Source organism: Pipra filicauda, unplaced genomic scaffold (genome assembly GCF_003945595.2).
Source record: "Pipra filicauda isolate LSUMZ 115617 unplaced genomic scaffold, ASM394559v2 scaffold101_size5749837_pilon, whole genome shotgun sequence".
Taxonomy (NCBI): domain Eukaryota; kingdom Metazoa; phylum Chordata; class Aves; order Passeriformes; family Pipridae; genus Pipra; species Pipra filicauda.
Window position 1 is genome coordinate 1,196,094 of NW_024103452.1, and position 18,525 is coordinate 1,214,618.

Consider the following 18,525-nt stretch of genomic DNA (forward strand, 5'->3'; position numbering starts at 1 on the left):
ATAATTAAACAGAAAAAAAAATGTAAAATAATTATGTCCATAACAAATTTTTAAGTCACTTGAATCGACATTGATCTATATCCTGACAAATACATAAAAGCTAAATGTATGAGGGGGTTAATTCATCCTAGATACCCTATGGTTGTCTACAGTGTATTTGTTTTAGGATCAAAAATAATCCAAGCAGCAGCTCCTTTTCAGAGACTAAATGAAACTTTGATATGAAACTAGGTTTAATTTATATTTCTGCACTGGCACATTTTGACTGTCAGTCTCTGTTCCTTCAATGTAGTAAGTACAAGAACTGAAAATTTGCTTTACCTTGAGGTCTCAATAAAGAAAAAATAAATGAGTTTCATTTTTGTTACTTTATCTGTCAACAACTACTAGGCTGGTATGAATCTTGGCAGTATGTAATCAAAGTCTTATGTACTGCAATAACAGAGCTATTCTACCTTATTCACTGTAATTGTTTTTCTCTAGCACAAAGCATCGTGATGTTATATGAACACCCCTTCATATACTGGTAAAATATTTCACCTATGTGCTAAAAAAGATAATGATGATGCATTTCTTTATTCAATTACTTCATAGATGTAAATGTAAATTGCTGGAAAGTGTGTTGCACCCATAGAAACAATACTCAGCTCTTGCGTAGTTTTTTTGCACAATCTTACCATCACAACGGCTTTTATTGAATTTTAATATCCCATGTGAGTCTGGTGTGAAACTTTGAGGACTAGACTTTTGGACAACTCCTCTGGACAGAATAATTGGCATTTAGGAGGAAGTGTTATGTTATATTTGAGGCTGCAAGGCATGGAAACCATTATTCAAAACAGAGATATGTTGACAAATACCATTAAATAGCCTGCTCTTTGGTCTTCTTTAAAGAAAAAACAACCTCAGCAGTTTGAGGAGTATGAGATATTTTGTCCAGGGCTTTGGCTCTGTCAGAACCACATGCAGTTGAATACAGACAGTTATGCGGAAGTAAAAAGAACCACCAGGCTTGATTTCTTCAGTGCAACGTACACACCTTAAAACCTACACAAGCAGAATGAGTGGAAAACACAAAAATCACCTCTTCGTAGTGATTTTGTAGATAGCAAGCTATTTTAAACTGCAGGACTCCACAGAAGACTTTTAGTGAGGCTTTCAGAAGAGCTGAAATCACTGCAAACCTTAGGTCACATCTCTGTGGGGGGGGGGTGCCATTTGTGGTGGTTTTGGTCTTTTTCCTCCTCAGCTCAACTCACACCTTGAAAACTGGTGTGACCAGGAGGTCTGGGCTCTGGGCAGGTCCTAAAATTTGTCAGGGGCAGTGGGAGTTGCTTTAGTTTTAAAATACAAAATTATCAATTTTAGTCAACATAACATACTGCCCAAGGCATTTTGCTAATAACATTTTGTGAGCATGTGAACAGATTACTAATCATTTCACATTTGCTTTCGGAAATATTTGAAAGTGTATAACATGTAAATTAACAGTCCACTAAGGAATTCATATTGCTCTATTTTGTGGTATAGACACAGTAAATGTTAGTACAGAGCTTGCTTGTAGGTATTTTGAACAGCAGCATATAGCTTGGTGTTTTCAGAGAGCAAGTTACTTTGAATACCTGCTCCTAAAAAGACTTGGCCAACTTTAGAAATTTAGGTCTTTGTTTTGACCCAGAGGTTTTCTCAAACCCATTAATTCAATTTGAAGTCTCATTCATCCCTCAAAGTCGTGTTATTTCATGTGGAAAATGTGATGGATCATTCAGAAAATCAGAATTGACGTACAAAACTACAGATTATCTATAAATTGAAATAAAAATGGAAAAAAGGGTGTTGGCACAACAGTGACCAGGTGGGAATTTATACAGTTTAATTAAAGCAAGAGGAGTTGCTAATAAAATTAGCATAATCCTTGGATGCAGCCCATGGGACTGTATACATATTACTAGGACTGGATGAAACTTAAAAGATGCCTGTTAAACTAAGATGTCTGTAGTCAATTATGCAGTCTATGTCCTGAGAATACCACACCAAAAAGGCATGACTAAGCTGCATTTCTATATCATCTTCTACTCCACAGAGATCACGTTGTCTGTATCAATTACGCATCAAAGATATAGCATGGCATTTGAATAAAAGGCAACTATTCTATTCATATTGTACTATTGATCTAGTTTTTTAGTTTAATGGAAGAATAGACAAAACTCTATTTCATCTGTTAAGTGTCTCCTGACCAGTGTAAAAATTAAGGAATTATTAATAGCCAGGTGACTGATTACTAAAAGCTTGAATAAGCAATAATACTGGTGCTTGTTTTCAGAGTGATGCTGGATCTTCAAGATAAAAGAAAAATAATTTGGCACGAGCCATCTTTCTTTAGAAGACAGTATGGAGATTACGGTCTGTGCAAACTTGCCTTGCTACGTAACAAGTCCCTTTTCAGACAGCAGTGTGGTCAACACATCTACCAGTGACTTGATAGAACCTTACTGGGCATTACTAAGGTGTGACGAGTTGACCTTGGCTCGATGCCAGGTACCCACCCAGCCACTCTATCACTCCCCTTCCCAGCCGGACAGGGGAGAGAGTAAGATGGAAAACAACTCATGAGTTGGGATAAGGCAGTTTATTAAAGCAAAAGCTAGATGAAAGCTTGCACGCACAAAAGTAAATCAAAAGATAACATGGTTTGTTCTCTAGTTCCCATCAGCAGTGATGATTGGCCACTTCCAAGAAGCAGGACTTCAGCACGCGTAATGGTTCCTCAGCTGGCAGCCATTGGAGACAATGAATGCCTGCCTTCCTGCTCCTTGCCATAGCTTTTACATCTGAGCTGATGTCATACAGTATGGACTATCCCCTTGGTCAGTTTGGGTCAGGTGGCCTACTTGTGTCCCCTCCCAGGATTTTGCCCTTCACTGGGGGAGGAATGTTACAGTGTTGGTGCTGTGCTCAGCAGTAGCCAAAACACGGTGTGTTATCAACACCCTTCTAGCTGCCAATGCAAAGCACAACACTGTGAGGGCTACTGTGAGGAAATGAACTCAAGCTCAGCCAGAGCCAATACATAAGGCAACTCATAAAAGCTTTTTGCATAAGATAGAATAAGACAGAGGCATTTTGGAAAGATGAAATCCCAGTCTGAGAGAGCATTCTGACCCAAAGTGCTCTTGGAAGAGCAGCTGGAAATGAAAAAGTGTAGTTCTCCTTTCCCAAACCTCTCTTAAAGCATTGATTTCAACAGGAATCCCTGTTAGGGAACTCACTCATTCAACAGAAATGAACTTAGTTCCCTAGGAATACTTCTCATTTTACTTAACAGATCTGCCCTTTGGGCAGATCAAACTTAAGGTTCTGTGTTACCATATTTCTGGGTTTCTTTATGACAGCCAAAGCAGCATCCTGGGGTCAGACTTGGATCCCATCTAAGAGAGGTGTACACTTCAATTTGGCCAGCAAGAACTAAGACTTGGGACCAAAAGAAAGGGAATACAAGGGTCCTACCTCCTGCATTTCCAACTACTTCACTTACGTTCTCTCATGGTGGGTCATGTGACTAGCACTCCCACTCACCTATTTTCATGATTCAGTACCTACATTGATAAAGTTTGATATCTGCAAGTTTCTTCTTTATAGATACAGGCCTTTGCTTCTATTCTGTACTTTGAAAAACATCTCTGAAGAACCTTAAAAAATTAATTCAAAAGAATTCTAGAATAAGAGAGGGAAAAGAAGCCTTTCACCTTAAAAAATCTCACAGAATGCACAAGTAAAGAAAAACAAAAATCATCAACCAAAACTGCATAAATAGTGAGAGTTCATGGACAGTGAAAAACTGATTTGGTTTCCAGTGAGTTTATAGGTTTTGAACAATGATTTAAAAGTGTAAAATAATGTAGGAAAGTTTGAAACTTTCACAAAAAAAATTATGACTTTTTATTCCAAAATTTTTTGTTGCTACATTTACTTAGATCTAAAGGTTATGAAGATGTTAAAAATAAAACTATAGTCTTGTAGTGAATTGATACATAATCTATAAAACAATGTTAGCTCTCCATTCTCATTTTGGCAAGGAAAAAAAAAAAAGGATTATTGTGAGCTAACCAGAAGTTATACTTTTAGTTTGGGTTTTTAATTGCCCTTACTGAACCATGATATTTGTCACCATGATATTTACCTCAGCTCATGTCCGTTACAAATACTTTTAATTAAATCTATATATAACCCAGATCAGACTAAATAACTTCTGAATGCCTTAATTAAGACTCTTTTGTTATTTTAGATTTATATTTAACATTATTGTTTATATTATAAGTATAGATAAAGATTTTCTATTGTAGATCTAAAATAACATTCTTGAGAAGTGCACCTTTATTCCAGATTACCAAATATATGGGAAAGTGGTAGTGAGTTTTACATAGAGCTTTCATGAATATCTATCAGTATTCAATGAAAAATTATGGCTAATGGCATCCTCAAACTGAAGAGCAAGCAAGTGACTGGACAGTAGAATTTATCTTGAAAACACAGCTTGTTACACACTACCAACACTAGGCTACTTCTCAATTTTTAAAAAGTTTTAAAGGTATCATATGTCATTTTCCTTATCCTCAGCAGAGACTGTAGGCAATGAATAAATCAGATAGCTGTGTCTTATGTTTATATTGCAAGCCTTGAATAAACTCACTTGTCAACTTTGACAGGACGCTGGCAAAGGGGCCGTTCCTGAGCTAAGCAGGGCAGACCGTGCCGCGCCTGCCCCGACTTTTGAAAAACACCAAATTGTGCTCATGGCACCCACTATTTTTTCCCGCCACTCCACTCCTGGAAGACTTGCCACTTTTGCTGCTGTTTAAGCAAAGGTACAGCATGGGAATTCGTGGGGGTTTTGTCCTTTTTTTTTTTCCTTTTTTCTTTTTCCTGCAGGCAACAGAGGGCACTCTGCCAAGGGATGCCAGTGTGAAACCTGCTACTTTTCCTGGGGACACACTGTTGGTCGAAGGCGTGAGAAAAAGATTTACTGATGATGGAGTTTATTTAGGAACACTATTAGATAATGTGACACACGTCAATGGGGAAAATGGGTACTGAGTGCTGCCAGGCGGACAGGCTTGGCTGGTCCTACTCTATGCCAGTGAGGGAACTTGCAAAATTTTGAGGATCTGTCAGCACTGTTTTGAAGCAAACGATTTCCGAGTGTAATAAATTAGCCTTAAAAATATATATTCAGTCTGTTTCTGAAAAAGTATTTCCCAATTACAAAATGCATCCATTCTTCACAATTCTTCTCCCCCTACCTTTCACAAATTCAATTTTAGCACATTACTTAGATGAGTGGCACGGTATCCCTGTTGTTAAAATTGCATGCAATGGATCACGTTTTGCACACTACATTACACCTTGTGCCATTCTGCTGATTTCAATTGGATTACACATTGTGTAATTCAACGCAAAATTACTTCCAATGACAACCCTTTTATTCCTATGCATACATGGTGATCCATCATGCCTTGCATATGGGGTTTGGCATTTCCATTTTGAAGTCCCTGTTGGAATCAGAAAGCATGGAACCACATACATAGAACTTGAATTATTAGATATAAACTTTCCCATTCTTTAAGAAAAAAAGGGTACAGTTTTGATTCATATTTCTGGTCCCATCCTTTATGCAAATCATTTTGTCCAACACAAATTGTCAGTGTCACAAGCTCCCATTTCCTTCATATGCAGCACAAACATGAATTTCCAGCAGATGCCTATTTTCTCACTTGTTTTACTGTCTTGCCAGTGGGCACCTACCACTTCTTTGGAATGAAATTAGACCCTGTTAAAAAAGCTTCAGCCTCCAGTTCTCTGTAAGGACTGAATTCAATGCACCTGCTGATATTTCTTTCAATTTTATATCCAACGTGGCTCCTTCACGAAGTTCTTTTTTTGTCTGCATATTTCCACATCAAGGTCCTTGCCCAGTTATATTTTTGAGCAAGGGAGGGCTTATGTTGTCCTGCCATAGTTGAACAATCTTTGCCAATAAGCATTTCTTAGCAAAGGCTTCTCTCTACTTTAGCTTTTGAGAGGGAGCAGAGATGCTCTATTTTACAGTGGGATTTTCCCTGTAGGACATATGCAGTACTGTTAGGTAGATCCAACCTAGCTCTGCAGCTTGGAGGTGATGCAGCGGAGCGCCACATAGACACTAATTTGTTCCCAGAAGCAGTACAGCCATGTTAATGCCATTCTGTACCTGGGCTAATTAGAAGAATTGTTCCTGGTCTTCAATTGAAAAAAGCTTCTTTCCCTCCTTTTTTTCTTTTTTTTTTCCCCTCCTCAGATGTTGTTAATCTCTGTGGGCAAATTTATTGGAGCGTGATATGAGATGTTAACAGTGCCTGTTGCAGATAAAACAGTAGAATTAATTAGGGATTTTGATTTTAGGAGATAATCTAGTTTTGAAAAAAGATTTGTGTATAGGGTATGATAGTGGGAAAAATGAATGCTTCTTGTCATCTGGAGTCAATTTTAACTTGAATCATTAATATTTGGGGTCAGACTACCTCTAGTCTTTTACAAGTGCACAGGAGATAGGAGAACACAACTAGCCTTTCTTCCATCTTCCACACAAAAGCCACAAATCATCACAGTCTCCAAAGGTGTCTATGCAACCACCAGCTTACAAGGCAGACTATGCAGTGGGACTATGCTCAAAAAGCCCCATCCCTGGACTATGCAGCTTGCATGTGTGGTTGACACCCCAGAAAGATCACATTCTAATTTGATCTGACATATATATTCTCTGTAGGGTTGACTTGGAAATTTTATCTATCTTGTGGCAATGTGACAAGTGCCATTCCACAAGGCTTTATGCAGTATTAGCTGGACCAAATCTGTGTACCTCTGTGTCTGTGGTGAAGACTAAATAGTACAAACCGATGTAAGCCACTTGCACACTTTCTAATCACAGTAGCTGAGGACAAAATGTATCAAATGCTAAAATAGATTAACATTTGCTTTACAGGCCTACAATAAAACACTAAGTACAGTAGTCTTGTGTTCAGAGATTGCTTGTGACATATATCCTCTTCCTGAAGTTGAGCAATTGCCCTTGTCTTCTCTGTCAAAAAAAGAGCATAGTTCCTAGAGGTTTGGTATTTCTCTTATGACGGTTTGCTGGAAGCCCTTTGCTGGGCAGAGACCTTATCAAGCCAGCATGAACATTAGGACACTGTACAAAGTATTTTGGGCTTAAACCCCTCTGGAGAAGAGAGAAAAACTGATATTTGCTCACCGTCAAATCAGGTGTCTGAAAACTGAGAAGCTGGTGGACATAGGTTCTTGTCACTGCAGATTCGGATGATGTAATCCCAAATGTTTTTCCCAGGGAAATTTGTCTATTAGACCTCCCATTGAGATGGTCAACATGAAAATCTCTGCAAATTCAGTATTTGATGAGAAGAAGAAAGGCAGAAGAGTTGGTCAGATCTAGCCACGAGGAAACTCTCAGTATTTCAAGAAATAAAAAGAATTGCATAATTGTGGCAAAGATAAGGTTGTTGCCAGATGAACCTAATTTCACAAGCAATATGTGAAATAGATGAAGGTGATGGGAGCAATTAGCAAAGAGTCAGCATAGAATCTAGAAGAGAAAACAGGGTAGGAAACCACTGCAACCAATTAGCTGGCTGAAAAATCAGAGAATTAATCTGAGTAAATAGTCAGCCAGTTGCCCTGGGCCACTACAACATTTAACAACAGTACCAGGTCTTCAACGATCATGGAAAGCATTCAGCAGAGAGTTACTCAATTGCCTAGTCCTGAACAATGGTCTACTGTTGATGAAATGATGATGAAAATGGAATTTTGTCCATTATGGAAAATAGGACAGTGAAAGACACAGAATGGCCTAATAAAGAGAGGAATGGACCAGCTATCAAAGCTTTTATTTTTATTTCCTCTTCTGTCTGCAGGGTGACAGCAGAGGACTCATACTCTGCCTCAGTTTCCCCACAAGATGCGCTCTTAATCACAAGAATAATCCCCACTAATCTGGTTTGAAAAGTGAAAAAGTCTCTGAATAAACATACCAAAATGATATAATAAGGTTCTTGCAAACAAAATCAGTTCACAAACCCTTCTTTGTAGAAGATATTCTAAAAGTTATGGGACCAAAGAGAATGGAAAAGGACTATCATACATGTGAATTAAGCTCTTTGAGGGCAGATGTAGGCAAATCACAGTAGCATGGACCTCTCCACCTGCTATTTAATCTCTGAGTAATGCACGTTCTGCAGAGCAACCCCCTGTGCAGACTTAGGCAAATTCCAGGAACAGGTTTTAAGACTGTCTTGAACATGCAGATGACTATTTACACTACTTCCCAATATCCTTAGCATGGAGGTGTGCAAGACTTCTCAAAAGTAGGTGGAGGTTTTTCTAGAGAACACTTCCCTCTAGCAATTGCTGACAGAGGAACAGTCTGTGACACTGTTGCAAGGTAGAGGAAACGACAGCAACCGTAGCTATTATTTGCTGCTATTAACAGCGTAGGTGATGTGTGGAAAGATAATGGAAAGGCAATGCCGTCTCAGTGCCTTGCCTCCAAGTGCTTAGCCTGAAAATCCAGCCCGATGTTCATATAGTGTTCTCAACCTGTAATCTGCTAACTCCTGTGATTAAATAGTTGTGCTTAAGATTATAACTGGTTTTAAGTTGTACAGTTTAACACTAAGCATTAGAACTGACAAATGCCATTCCCCATCGAGCAAGGAACTGAACCTAAGCCTCAGGGCTGAGAGCTGGAAGAGCACCCAACAGCTGTGAAGGGGAGGTCAGCCCAAAAAGTAGAGTATTTTATTAATACCTGGGGAAGAAAAAAGGGAGAAAAGGAAAAGGGAGTACTATAGGGCCTAAAACACTTACTTTACACAGGCTATGCTGTTGTGCTTGGTGTGTGGGCAGATCCTCCTAACAAATAGCTTCCAGCATGGCATGAGTCTTGCCTCCTAGGGGGGAAAACAGGAAGAATTCTGTGCTAAAATATTTCTTGTGAGCGGCATAGTGGCTCCTAGGAGCTGAAGGGCAGGAGAGGATGCTGTGGAAGTTTCCCCTACGATAGAGGATGGCAGTAGTTTTCAATACCACATGTGGTTTTGCTGTGAGCTGAAGTGGCACCAGCTATGTAAAGCTTCTATGAACATGGAGCTAGCAAAGAAAGGAAGGCTCAGGAACTGACCCCTTGGACTCTGGAGGACCCAGACCTCAACAGACTGATGCATGAAGAAATACATTACCTGTAGACCTAGTCTTCACTGAGGACTGTGAAATGTGACCATTTATACATTACTACATTAATGTGATACTATATTTACCTATGCAGTTGGCTTTTCTCTTTCCCTCTTTAATGAAGAGTTGCTACACTTGGGAATGGGGAAAATTAGCTCATGAGGTATTGAAAAGTTTTTCCCAGGTTTCAGGCTTGAAGATGTTGATAAATTTGAGCTAATCCTTGTAACTGCCAAACAAGTCCTGACACAAGTTAGACTAAGAATAATTTTATGCAAGATTGGACCAGATGATCTCTAGAGATCTTTTCCAATCTAGACTTTTTTATGATGGTATAAATGGATGATTATTTTTTTAATAGCTGCTTAACTTAGAGGCAGAGCCATGTGAATAACTGATCTTTTGGTTAACTGGATGAACAGAAGGTCGAGGAGGGAGACACAGTGTTGGGAAACAAAATTTTCCAACTCTCAGCAAGATTTCCTTTCTCATTACAGAAACACTTAGCAACATATCAAGGCATTGCATTCCAGGAGAAATGTAACAATTTCTAGTCCTTTCACAAAGATTATATTCAGTTAGGCTTTTTTGAACAAAATGCTACTTAGGATGAAAAATCAAAATGTTTAAAAACGCATTTCAGGCTTTTAAAAAAATGTGTTGTTTTCTTGAGGGAACTATTCATGAATTTCTGAAGAGGCAACTGAAAGCATGGATAGTCTCCAGCGAGCCTGACTTCATTTTTTGCCAGATAGACTATTTCATTAAAAAACAATCAATCCCTTTGTCTGCTTAATCACTGTTCTGACAGGCTGCAAAGGAAAGACGAAGAATTCTTGCTCCGTGTAGCGTTGCACAGAGTCACATGAAGGCTAAATGGAAAGCCAAACCTAATTTTGCAAGAAGCCATTAGGAGCCGTGGGCTCTCCAGTCCCACAAGGATAAAATCTTAACACAACAAGGTCCAACATTTTAGAAGTGAATGCCTGAAGGTCTGCTCACCAGGCTGCACTTCCCCGTTTAAATACCTGAGCTGGCACACAAGAGTACTTAGCAAGCAGCATTGTAACTCGCAAGTTTGACAGAAAACACTGGGTGATCAGGGCTGTTCAAAGCCAGACTAGTTATTTTAGTACCTTGGAGGTCTCAGCCCTTGGATGCATATTTGCATATTCATGCATGCACACAGTCCACTAGAAGTTAATGAGACCACGCATTCCAGTAAGGTAAATTTTTAAATGGGTATTTAGGGAAGATTTTGTGTGTGACTTTAGGAATTTTTGGTTTTAAGCTAAATCTTTGCCCAAGATTTTCCTCACAGTTCTCAAGATGCCTTTAAATTCTTTTTCTCACCTTCTTCCTCACTGGATTACTAAGTAAAAATAACCATTTTTCATAACATCCAAAAATAATAATAATTAAAAATGGAGTAATTAAATAATAAGTTAAAAGATATCAAACCTCTGCAAAAGGAAAACTAACATCAAGTGAATATTCCTACAGTTTGGATAAACCAAAATAATAAACAGAAATTGCTTCCTGAAGTAGCAACTCTTTTGGATGTTGCATCAAAACTGAGGTGAAAAGCCAGGTTTGCTCCCCTGGATAAGTCGAATGAACAGGACCCTGGTCCAAGTATCTGAGCAAAACTGGCTGAAAAAAAAAAAAGAAAGATGAAGCAGAGGCAAGATGCCGATTGACTGAGGGCGTATGGGAGACCTAAGGACAACAATTAATCATGGATCTGTAAGCTGTTTAAAACTACTCAATGCTCGGGAGCCAGTGAGGGAGCAGCATCTGTGTGCTCAGACTGGCTGCAGTTCCTCAAAAACGCAACTCAATCCAAATTAGGGGGAAGCACTGCCATGAGCACTGGTTCTCTGCACTCCCTCCCACTGGCAGAGAGCCCTGTACAACCTTCACCCCACCACAGGGAGTCATTTGAGTGTGGAGACAAAGCCTGGGTCTCTAAATATTTAGACAATCCACGTTTTTGGCAGCATGTTGGATTTCCTACCCAGGGTTTGCACTGATGCCTGCTTGGACATGTCGGGATGGGAACGCCCAGCACAGGCCACAGAGTGTGCAGGTTGGATGGGGAACACAACCACTGTCGCTGCGTTTGAGGCTAATCAGGTTTGATGTCTCACCTCTTGGTTCAGCATGGGCTTGCAGCCCGAGTTTTTGTTGGTGAGCTGCAAGGGTGCTATCTGGCTTGTCATGTCTAATAACTTTCTCTTCTGAAGGCTGATATGCTGAAAGATCTGTGCTGCTGATGTTAAAAGCTGGATTTTCAATGCCTTCTGTTGCTGCTCTCTCTTCTTTTACTACAGAAAACAAGGAGGTCAGAAGAGCACGTTATAGCAAAGTGTATTTCAATGACAAGCAGAAAATTCCTTCTAGTAATTCCTTAGCTGAAAGACTCAAGTGTATCGTCCTCAAATGTCGCCAAAACAGAATTAGGTTAAAATTAACTCAAAAAAAAAAAAAGAATAAATGATTAAAATAATTACAAATTGCACCCTGACAAGCAAGAGCAAAATTTCGCCCACAGCCATTTGTCTGTAATTAGTTAATTAATCCTTACACAAATTATGAGCAATAACTCATCAAGCAAGGCTCACCCATCAGAAATTCAGCCGACTTGGATTTCTTCTGCTTAGTTTGCTTCAGAGCCTTCTGCTGGAACTTCTGGAGGGAAATTGTTAAATGAATAAATTAGCTAAAGAACGAAGATCATCCTTTATGATCCACAACTAACACAGTATTTTAAATATGGGATGGCATTGAAATGTCATTTAATTTAAATCTCTGCTAAAGGGGTCAAACACTAATTGAACAACAGAAGTGGAAGAATTAAATAAAATAGAAGAAAAGTTAAAACAAATGCCAAATGAAGGTCACATTAAAATACTTTGTTTTCTCCAATTTTAATTAATGCAAAGAAACCTCAACAAATGAAGAACATTATAAGACTTGTCTTTCAGTATACATTCAAAAGCAACTGTTTTATTTTACTTGCAGAATGGCAGCATTTCATTTAGAAAAGTTTGGTTATGTAGCATATTTATAGACAGACTTCCCTGACATCCCCTGTTCTCCTCTTTTCTAAGTCCACTTACGTAACCAGTTTATTTTTTTCATCACAGAGCAGCTAAAAATGAATGAGCTCTACCCTTTAGTACAACGCAATAGAATAAAAATAACACCAAAACTATTTTAAATGAGGTGTCACAAAAAACTGATCACGGTCCAGGGGAGAGAGGAAGCAAGACTCATTACAACAATGAAAAGTTCATTTAATATTAGAAAGATGCAATGACAGTGAAATTAAATAGCAGGAGACCTTGTGGGACCTGAACTGTGAAAAGTTTTACAGTAATTCCCATGGGGAAACAAGGCTCAAAAAATATATAGTCACATTACCCTAAGGAAGGCCCAGGTACTAAGCACTGGCTTTGCAGAATACCTTGAGCAGCACTGGGCAAGCATCACACGTGGTCTCATACATGGCTACAGACCCCTATCGCAGATGCTGACAATCAAAACAGGCAAAGATTACCAAACCAAAGCACATCTGGGAGTATTCATCAAAGCCAAAACCAAAGTAAGAAAACAGTTCAGACCCATCTATTTTAGAACATCACATGGCAGTTTCCAAAACCAGCATTATTTTTTCAAGCCAGTTGCTTAATTGTTCAGTGATAAAGACCACTCCTGGCAACATAGCTCCTGGAAACTGTCAATACAAAAGGATTAATTACAAGAATCATTGAAAAATTGCATTTTTACAGCATCCATCTTTCCCATTTGATTGTGGGTGTCAATTTCCAGTAGAAAAACAGTGCTTGCAGCAGACACAATCAATAAATCTGTCAAAAATAACTGGACCATACCACTGACAGATTAATATAGATATTAATATTTTCATTCTTATACATGTGTATATACAGACGCACATATATGTTATTTTGGAAATATATTCTTCTAAATGCTAAATTAAGACTTCCTCTAAATTAAGACTAATACCCTACCAAAAAGCAAATGTCTGAAAACGACCAGACACACTCTGAAAGCTACAATAAATAAATACAATAAGGGAAATAATTCCTACAAACCACATACAGAACAACTGAAGTTAATGATAATTTTGACATGAGTTCAATAGATTCAGAAATTTACCCTACTGCTTCTGATTTTTTCACAACTGAAAAATCATTCAAAAATACATATTCATTCAGTTAGTATCTCTAAAATGATACCTGTTTTGCAGTATTAAAGCATTGGTGCATTCCTTCATGCCATAAAATTTTAATTGAGCCACTTTTAAAGATTCCAGAGTATTTGTAACACTGCAGTGTGATAATTATTCTTATTATGCTGTGAATAATCATCACAAAAAAACCTTAAAATTTAAGTTAACAGCTAAAGAAAACAATATCAAGACAAAAATTCTGGGACAAATTTTCAATGATATAAAACAGTACACATCTGTAACTTTGATGGAATTAAGATGATCTGTATAACATTCCATGTATTCTTTTTCCATGTCAGATTTCCCTAGCAAAACTAATTGCACACTATATTGACTATAGTCAATTTTCAACTGTTTAAGTCTGTAAAATGCACAAGCTCCTTTCACAGTAAAAAGAAGAAAAAAATTATATTCTTCCTCCCCACATACAATACAGATGTGTAGTGGGGTTTGATGTTTTGGAATGGGTTTTTGTACGTGTGTATTTTGGGCATTTTATTGTTCAGGGTTTTGTTTTGGTATTTTTGTTTGTTTGTTTGGGAGGGGGAAGGTTGTTTGGGTATTGGATTTGGGGGGATTTTTTTTTACTATTCAATACAGTTAACACCAAATTTTGTTTTTTCAGTGACGCAACTGACTACATTCACTTCAGTCAAATGCAAACTAATATTTTTAAGTAGTTGGTGTAACAGGCTTATGATCCCTACTTACTACAAAGAGATTATACCCTTGTCCCTTAATGCAATCAGGTTTTTAAAATGTACTTTTCATGAGTTTATGTTTTAGAATGAAAGCAATACCTGGTTTTCAACTCCAGAGAGGAATTCTTCCAGGATTGCTTCTCAACATAACTGAATAACAGAGTATTTGACTGGTGGCCTTTGTGTAATCAACACGTGTTCTTGTCACTTTGTGCTTCAGAGGAAATTAGAAGACATTTTCCTTTCATACCTATTTCCAGCCAATTTCCTCATCCTTCTCTCTTTTACACATGAGCAATTTTAAGCAGTGTAAATAACATTCTTTCCCCCCTTTTTATTTTAGGTTTCCTTCCCCAGCCCCCTACCATTATGATACTTTGTCTCCTCATCAGAGAATAGGCAGGAAATTATCCAGTGGCATTTTATATTCATTTTATCATTAGTCACTACTAGTTAGTTTATGTATTTATGCAAATTTATGTCAAAAGGAAATGTTTTTTAATCAGTTCACACATATCTGCAAAACTTAGGTTTCCAATAGCAAATTAAATAAACTCTTTCAGTGACCACTTACTCTTTGCAGGCAAAGTCCAGTTATGTGAGCATACCTAGACAAATGCACATGAACACACATCCATATAGAAAGTCTCCATTCTAATTATAGAATATTATCTGAAAATAAACATTAAAAAAAGTGTTCCTAGAAAAAAAAAAAAAAAAAGGAGAAGTTTCACAACTTGAGGCCAGAGCCTCAAGAGATACGAAGGCTATGCTGGTTTACACCTGAGGTGGAGGGGGTACAACTTGCGTCCACAAACCAAACATATCAGACCTGTCCATTTACAACTAGCACATAGAAAGGGGACGTCCTTTGCTTGCAAAGTCAAGTTTAAAAGGTGATGTTGCTGCTGATAGCAATTCATCCTATCTCAAATCTCTATCACAGTTACTGAAAAATAAAAAGTCTCGCCTTTTAACTATTTTTTTACTGTCTTTTTATCTTGAGTGTGCTGCATTACAGCAAAGACAAGGGGAGTTAGGAGTGTCTGAGCACAGTGCAGACTAGTAACCATGTCATTCAAAAAGTGACCTAAATCGTTAAATGCTTTTTTTTTGCACACCATCATCATTAAAACGCACCGCCTGCTTTCTGATACTGACTGAAACAAAGGAAAATCGGGAGTACCAGAACCTGCAGCACTCACATCTGCAGGAGAGCAGCGAGCACCGCAACAACAGCAGCAGCAGCAGCAGCAATGGTGAGGGAAAAAACCCTCATTTATAACCAGTGACAACTAAAACCTATGAAGTTTTTAAAAGAATGTGATTGTTGTCAAAAGGAATTGGGTACAACAATGCTGCGTTCAGCTCTGGTTCCACTCAAAGCCGTGGCTGAGGGGCTCTGGGAAAGCTGCTGGAAGGCTGGTGGGCACAGACCAGCAAGAAAGTGAATTTTGCATACTGTACGGATCATCGCTCAGTTCAGGGCAGTCATATTGAATCTGTGATCAACCAATTGTGCTTCATGAAACCGTCAGCCCTCATTTATGTCTAGCTGTTTTCTTCTGTCCTGCTGTAAACAAGCTATGCTCTGAGCTGTCTCCCTACCCTTATCTGCTTACGAAGATCACACAGACAGACCTCATCAGCAGCCTTAGAGTTAAAGTTAAAGTTACTGCTTCCAGACAGCAGTCCCCATGCAAGCTGGAAGTCAAAAAGAAGAGCAACTTTGGAATGACAGAGTTTTAGTTCCTTTTAGGAAATGCATACCTTAGATTCATACACATACTGGCATGTTATGTCTCTTTCATGAAATTAAATTAGGTGTTCCTAATATGAACAACTGTTTCTAACATCAGCAAACTAGCTCAGCAGATTCATCTATGCTTTTGTTTGTAGGTTGGTTGTCTTGCTGTTGGTTGTTGGGGGTTTTTTGGTGGGTTTTTTTTTGTTTGGTTTGGGGTTTTTTTTGTTTTGTTTTGTTTTTTTTCCTTTGAGGCCTTGTTTGAACACAACCAAAAGACAAGTATCTGGAGATATTGTCAGTCTGGTAGGGCTCCAAGAACCTAATAATTCCTGAAATGTTCTAAGGAGTGTAATGATGGTAAACAGGAACAGGTATGTTGGTTTCTGTTCTCATTCACTCCAGTGAGAGCATTAGCCTTTCAACATAAAGCAGAACACAGTTTTCAAAGAATGATCCTCTTGAATAAAAAGGGATGGAGCCTTACTAAACACATATTCCTCTGTGAACACACTCACACACACGCAAATGCTTTAGTTTGTATTTACAGCATTTAATTCTTGCAAACAGCTGCTAAGTCCCTGTTAAGTCTTTCCTTTATGCAGCTGGAGCTGAAAGCTCTTCCCTTCTCCTAGACTATTACTTTGTCTATTTAAGGGATGGTAGCCAAAGAGAAACAGCTTGTAATTTGCACCTGTCAGCTTTAAGCACTCCATGTTAGATTTTGCAGAGAGTAAACTCTTCATTGCTAAAGAGAATGACACTTCTTAGGGTCAAAAATGGTTTTTGAGCTGACTCTGCAGCAATTAATAAATAAACAAATAAACCTCCACTTTGTTTAAGCCTATTCTAGCTAGACAATAAGGCAAAAGGAAAAACCCTGTTGTAAAAGAGTACCTCAGTGTGTAGGTAGAAGATGTAACCCCATGTGTCTAGTCTAATATAATACCAGGCACAGCTAAACATGATTGAACCTGTACGCTGGCCACGCAGGAGCACATGGGAGAGCTTTGGCTTCTTCCCCTATAAAATTCAGAATTGTTTCAGAAAACAATCAGGTGCAAAGAGTCCTTCTGAATTTCTACAAACTGGGGTGCCTTTTGAGGGCTCACAGTAAGCTTTGCCACCTAGAGGGTCAGGCCTGTGAGAAAATTATTTTCATACAACTAAAAAGAAATATAAGCTCCACTCCTGATCCAGAGATGTGAAAGCATTGCTATGCAGAGTCCCACTAGCTGGAGTGTAAAGCAGTGAAGGTGTACATCAAGGAAGTAACCCACGTATGATCTTTCAGTCATACACAAACTATCTTAGCGTTTTTGCTTCTTGCTAGAAAACAAGTGCTTTCAGTCAACTGCAGTATCATTTACAATTGCATTTAAAGAAACAACAATCTCACTGGTGTATTCATTTAGTTACTGAGAAGTAGGCTTTTCATTGCTTGCTCTTAAAATAGAAAAGCCCTCAAAAAACTCAAGCTGCAGAGCTGATGACAAGAACAAAAATGCCAGGGGTGAAAAAAAACCTAGAAGGGAAATAGAGTAAAACACACAATTTATTAAAGAAAACATTGGTGCTGCATTTTGATTTCATAAATTGTCCCCATTTGTACTTCCTGTTTAAACAATAACTAACATGATGATGGGTTAAATGAAGTTGAGATTGTCACAAACATGGCCTCACTAGTAATTAATGTAGTTTAATATGGTTGTTGGCACACATCTCACATGACAGATAATGTTCCAACATGTCACTGATAGGACCTTTCAGCACAGCTTTAGGAGATCTACCAGGCATTGCCGAGGTTGGTTGGGTCAAAGGGTTGAACCATGTGTAATTCAGAACAGAAGAGGTCCCACGGTCACTCCACAAAAACAATTACACTACTTATTTCACTCCATCCCTTGCCCGAAATTCACAAGCCTCACAGTTTCAGCGCAGTCAATCTCACTCTGCCCTGGGGCTATGAGCCACATGAAAATATGTGCTGCTGTGTTTATAAATCTAATCAAAAATAGAAACAGTAGACAAGCACAATGAGGTCCTACTATGGATCATGGGAATTCTCTAAATTCTGAAGGCACTTTTGTTTAACTTCTCTGGGCCTTCTCCTACCATTACATTGTCTGGTACTCTCGTTAATCATCCCCTTGACTTGTCAATGATATAAAGGAGCCTATACGTCTGCTGACTTCCCTCCCATCACACTACAAATAATATTATGAAATAGCAACGGTAGGAATAGTCCCTTTAACTTTTCCTTTTCAAAGCGTGGTTTTTCTTCACTTACCTCTTTCTCCATGCCAGTCTGCCCTTTCGCAGACCTGCAGCAAAAAATGCTTCCTCCTGCAACAAAGGAAAGGCAGCATATCTGAATTTTCAGTCTGCATAGTTATTAATACCACTAGGTTTAACAGACAGACTAGCAGAGCACTAGCCTAGAAACCTGCCAGGATAGGAGGTGGAGGGGGGTCCTTCCTGATACTGTCCCTACTCTGACCTTGCCAAAGAGCAAAGGGAGGATATAGAGCTGTTTTGTCACT

General features: G+C 38.6%; 1 protein-coding gene across 5 annotated transcripts in view; it reads right to left on the reverse strand.

Annotated features, from left to right (window-relative positions):
• Nucleotides 1-18,324, reverse strand: part of LOC114000632 — a 163,922-nt gene extending 145,598 nt beyond the window's left edge. For all 5 annotated transcript variants that reach the window (XR_005565674.1, XM_039386882.1, XM_039386940.1 and 2 more), the window contains exons 1-3: nt 18,273-18,324; nt 11,907-11,973; nt 11,433-11,609 (exon numbers count right to left, since the gene is read on the reverse strand). Coding sequence is in view for 4 of the 5 variants with exons in the window: in XM_039386882.1 (XP_039242816.1) it covers nt 11,433-11,609; nt 11,907-11,973; nt 18,273-18,284 (256 nt within the window). In the remaining variant the exon portion in view is untranslated. The remainder of the gene's footprint in view (nt 1-11,432; nt 11,610-11,906; nt 11,974-18,272) is intronic.
• Between the last annotated feature and the right edge of the window lie 201 nt (nt 18,325-18,525).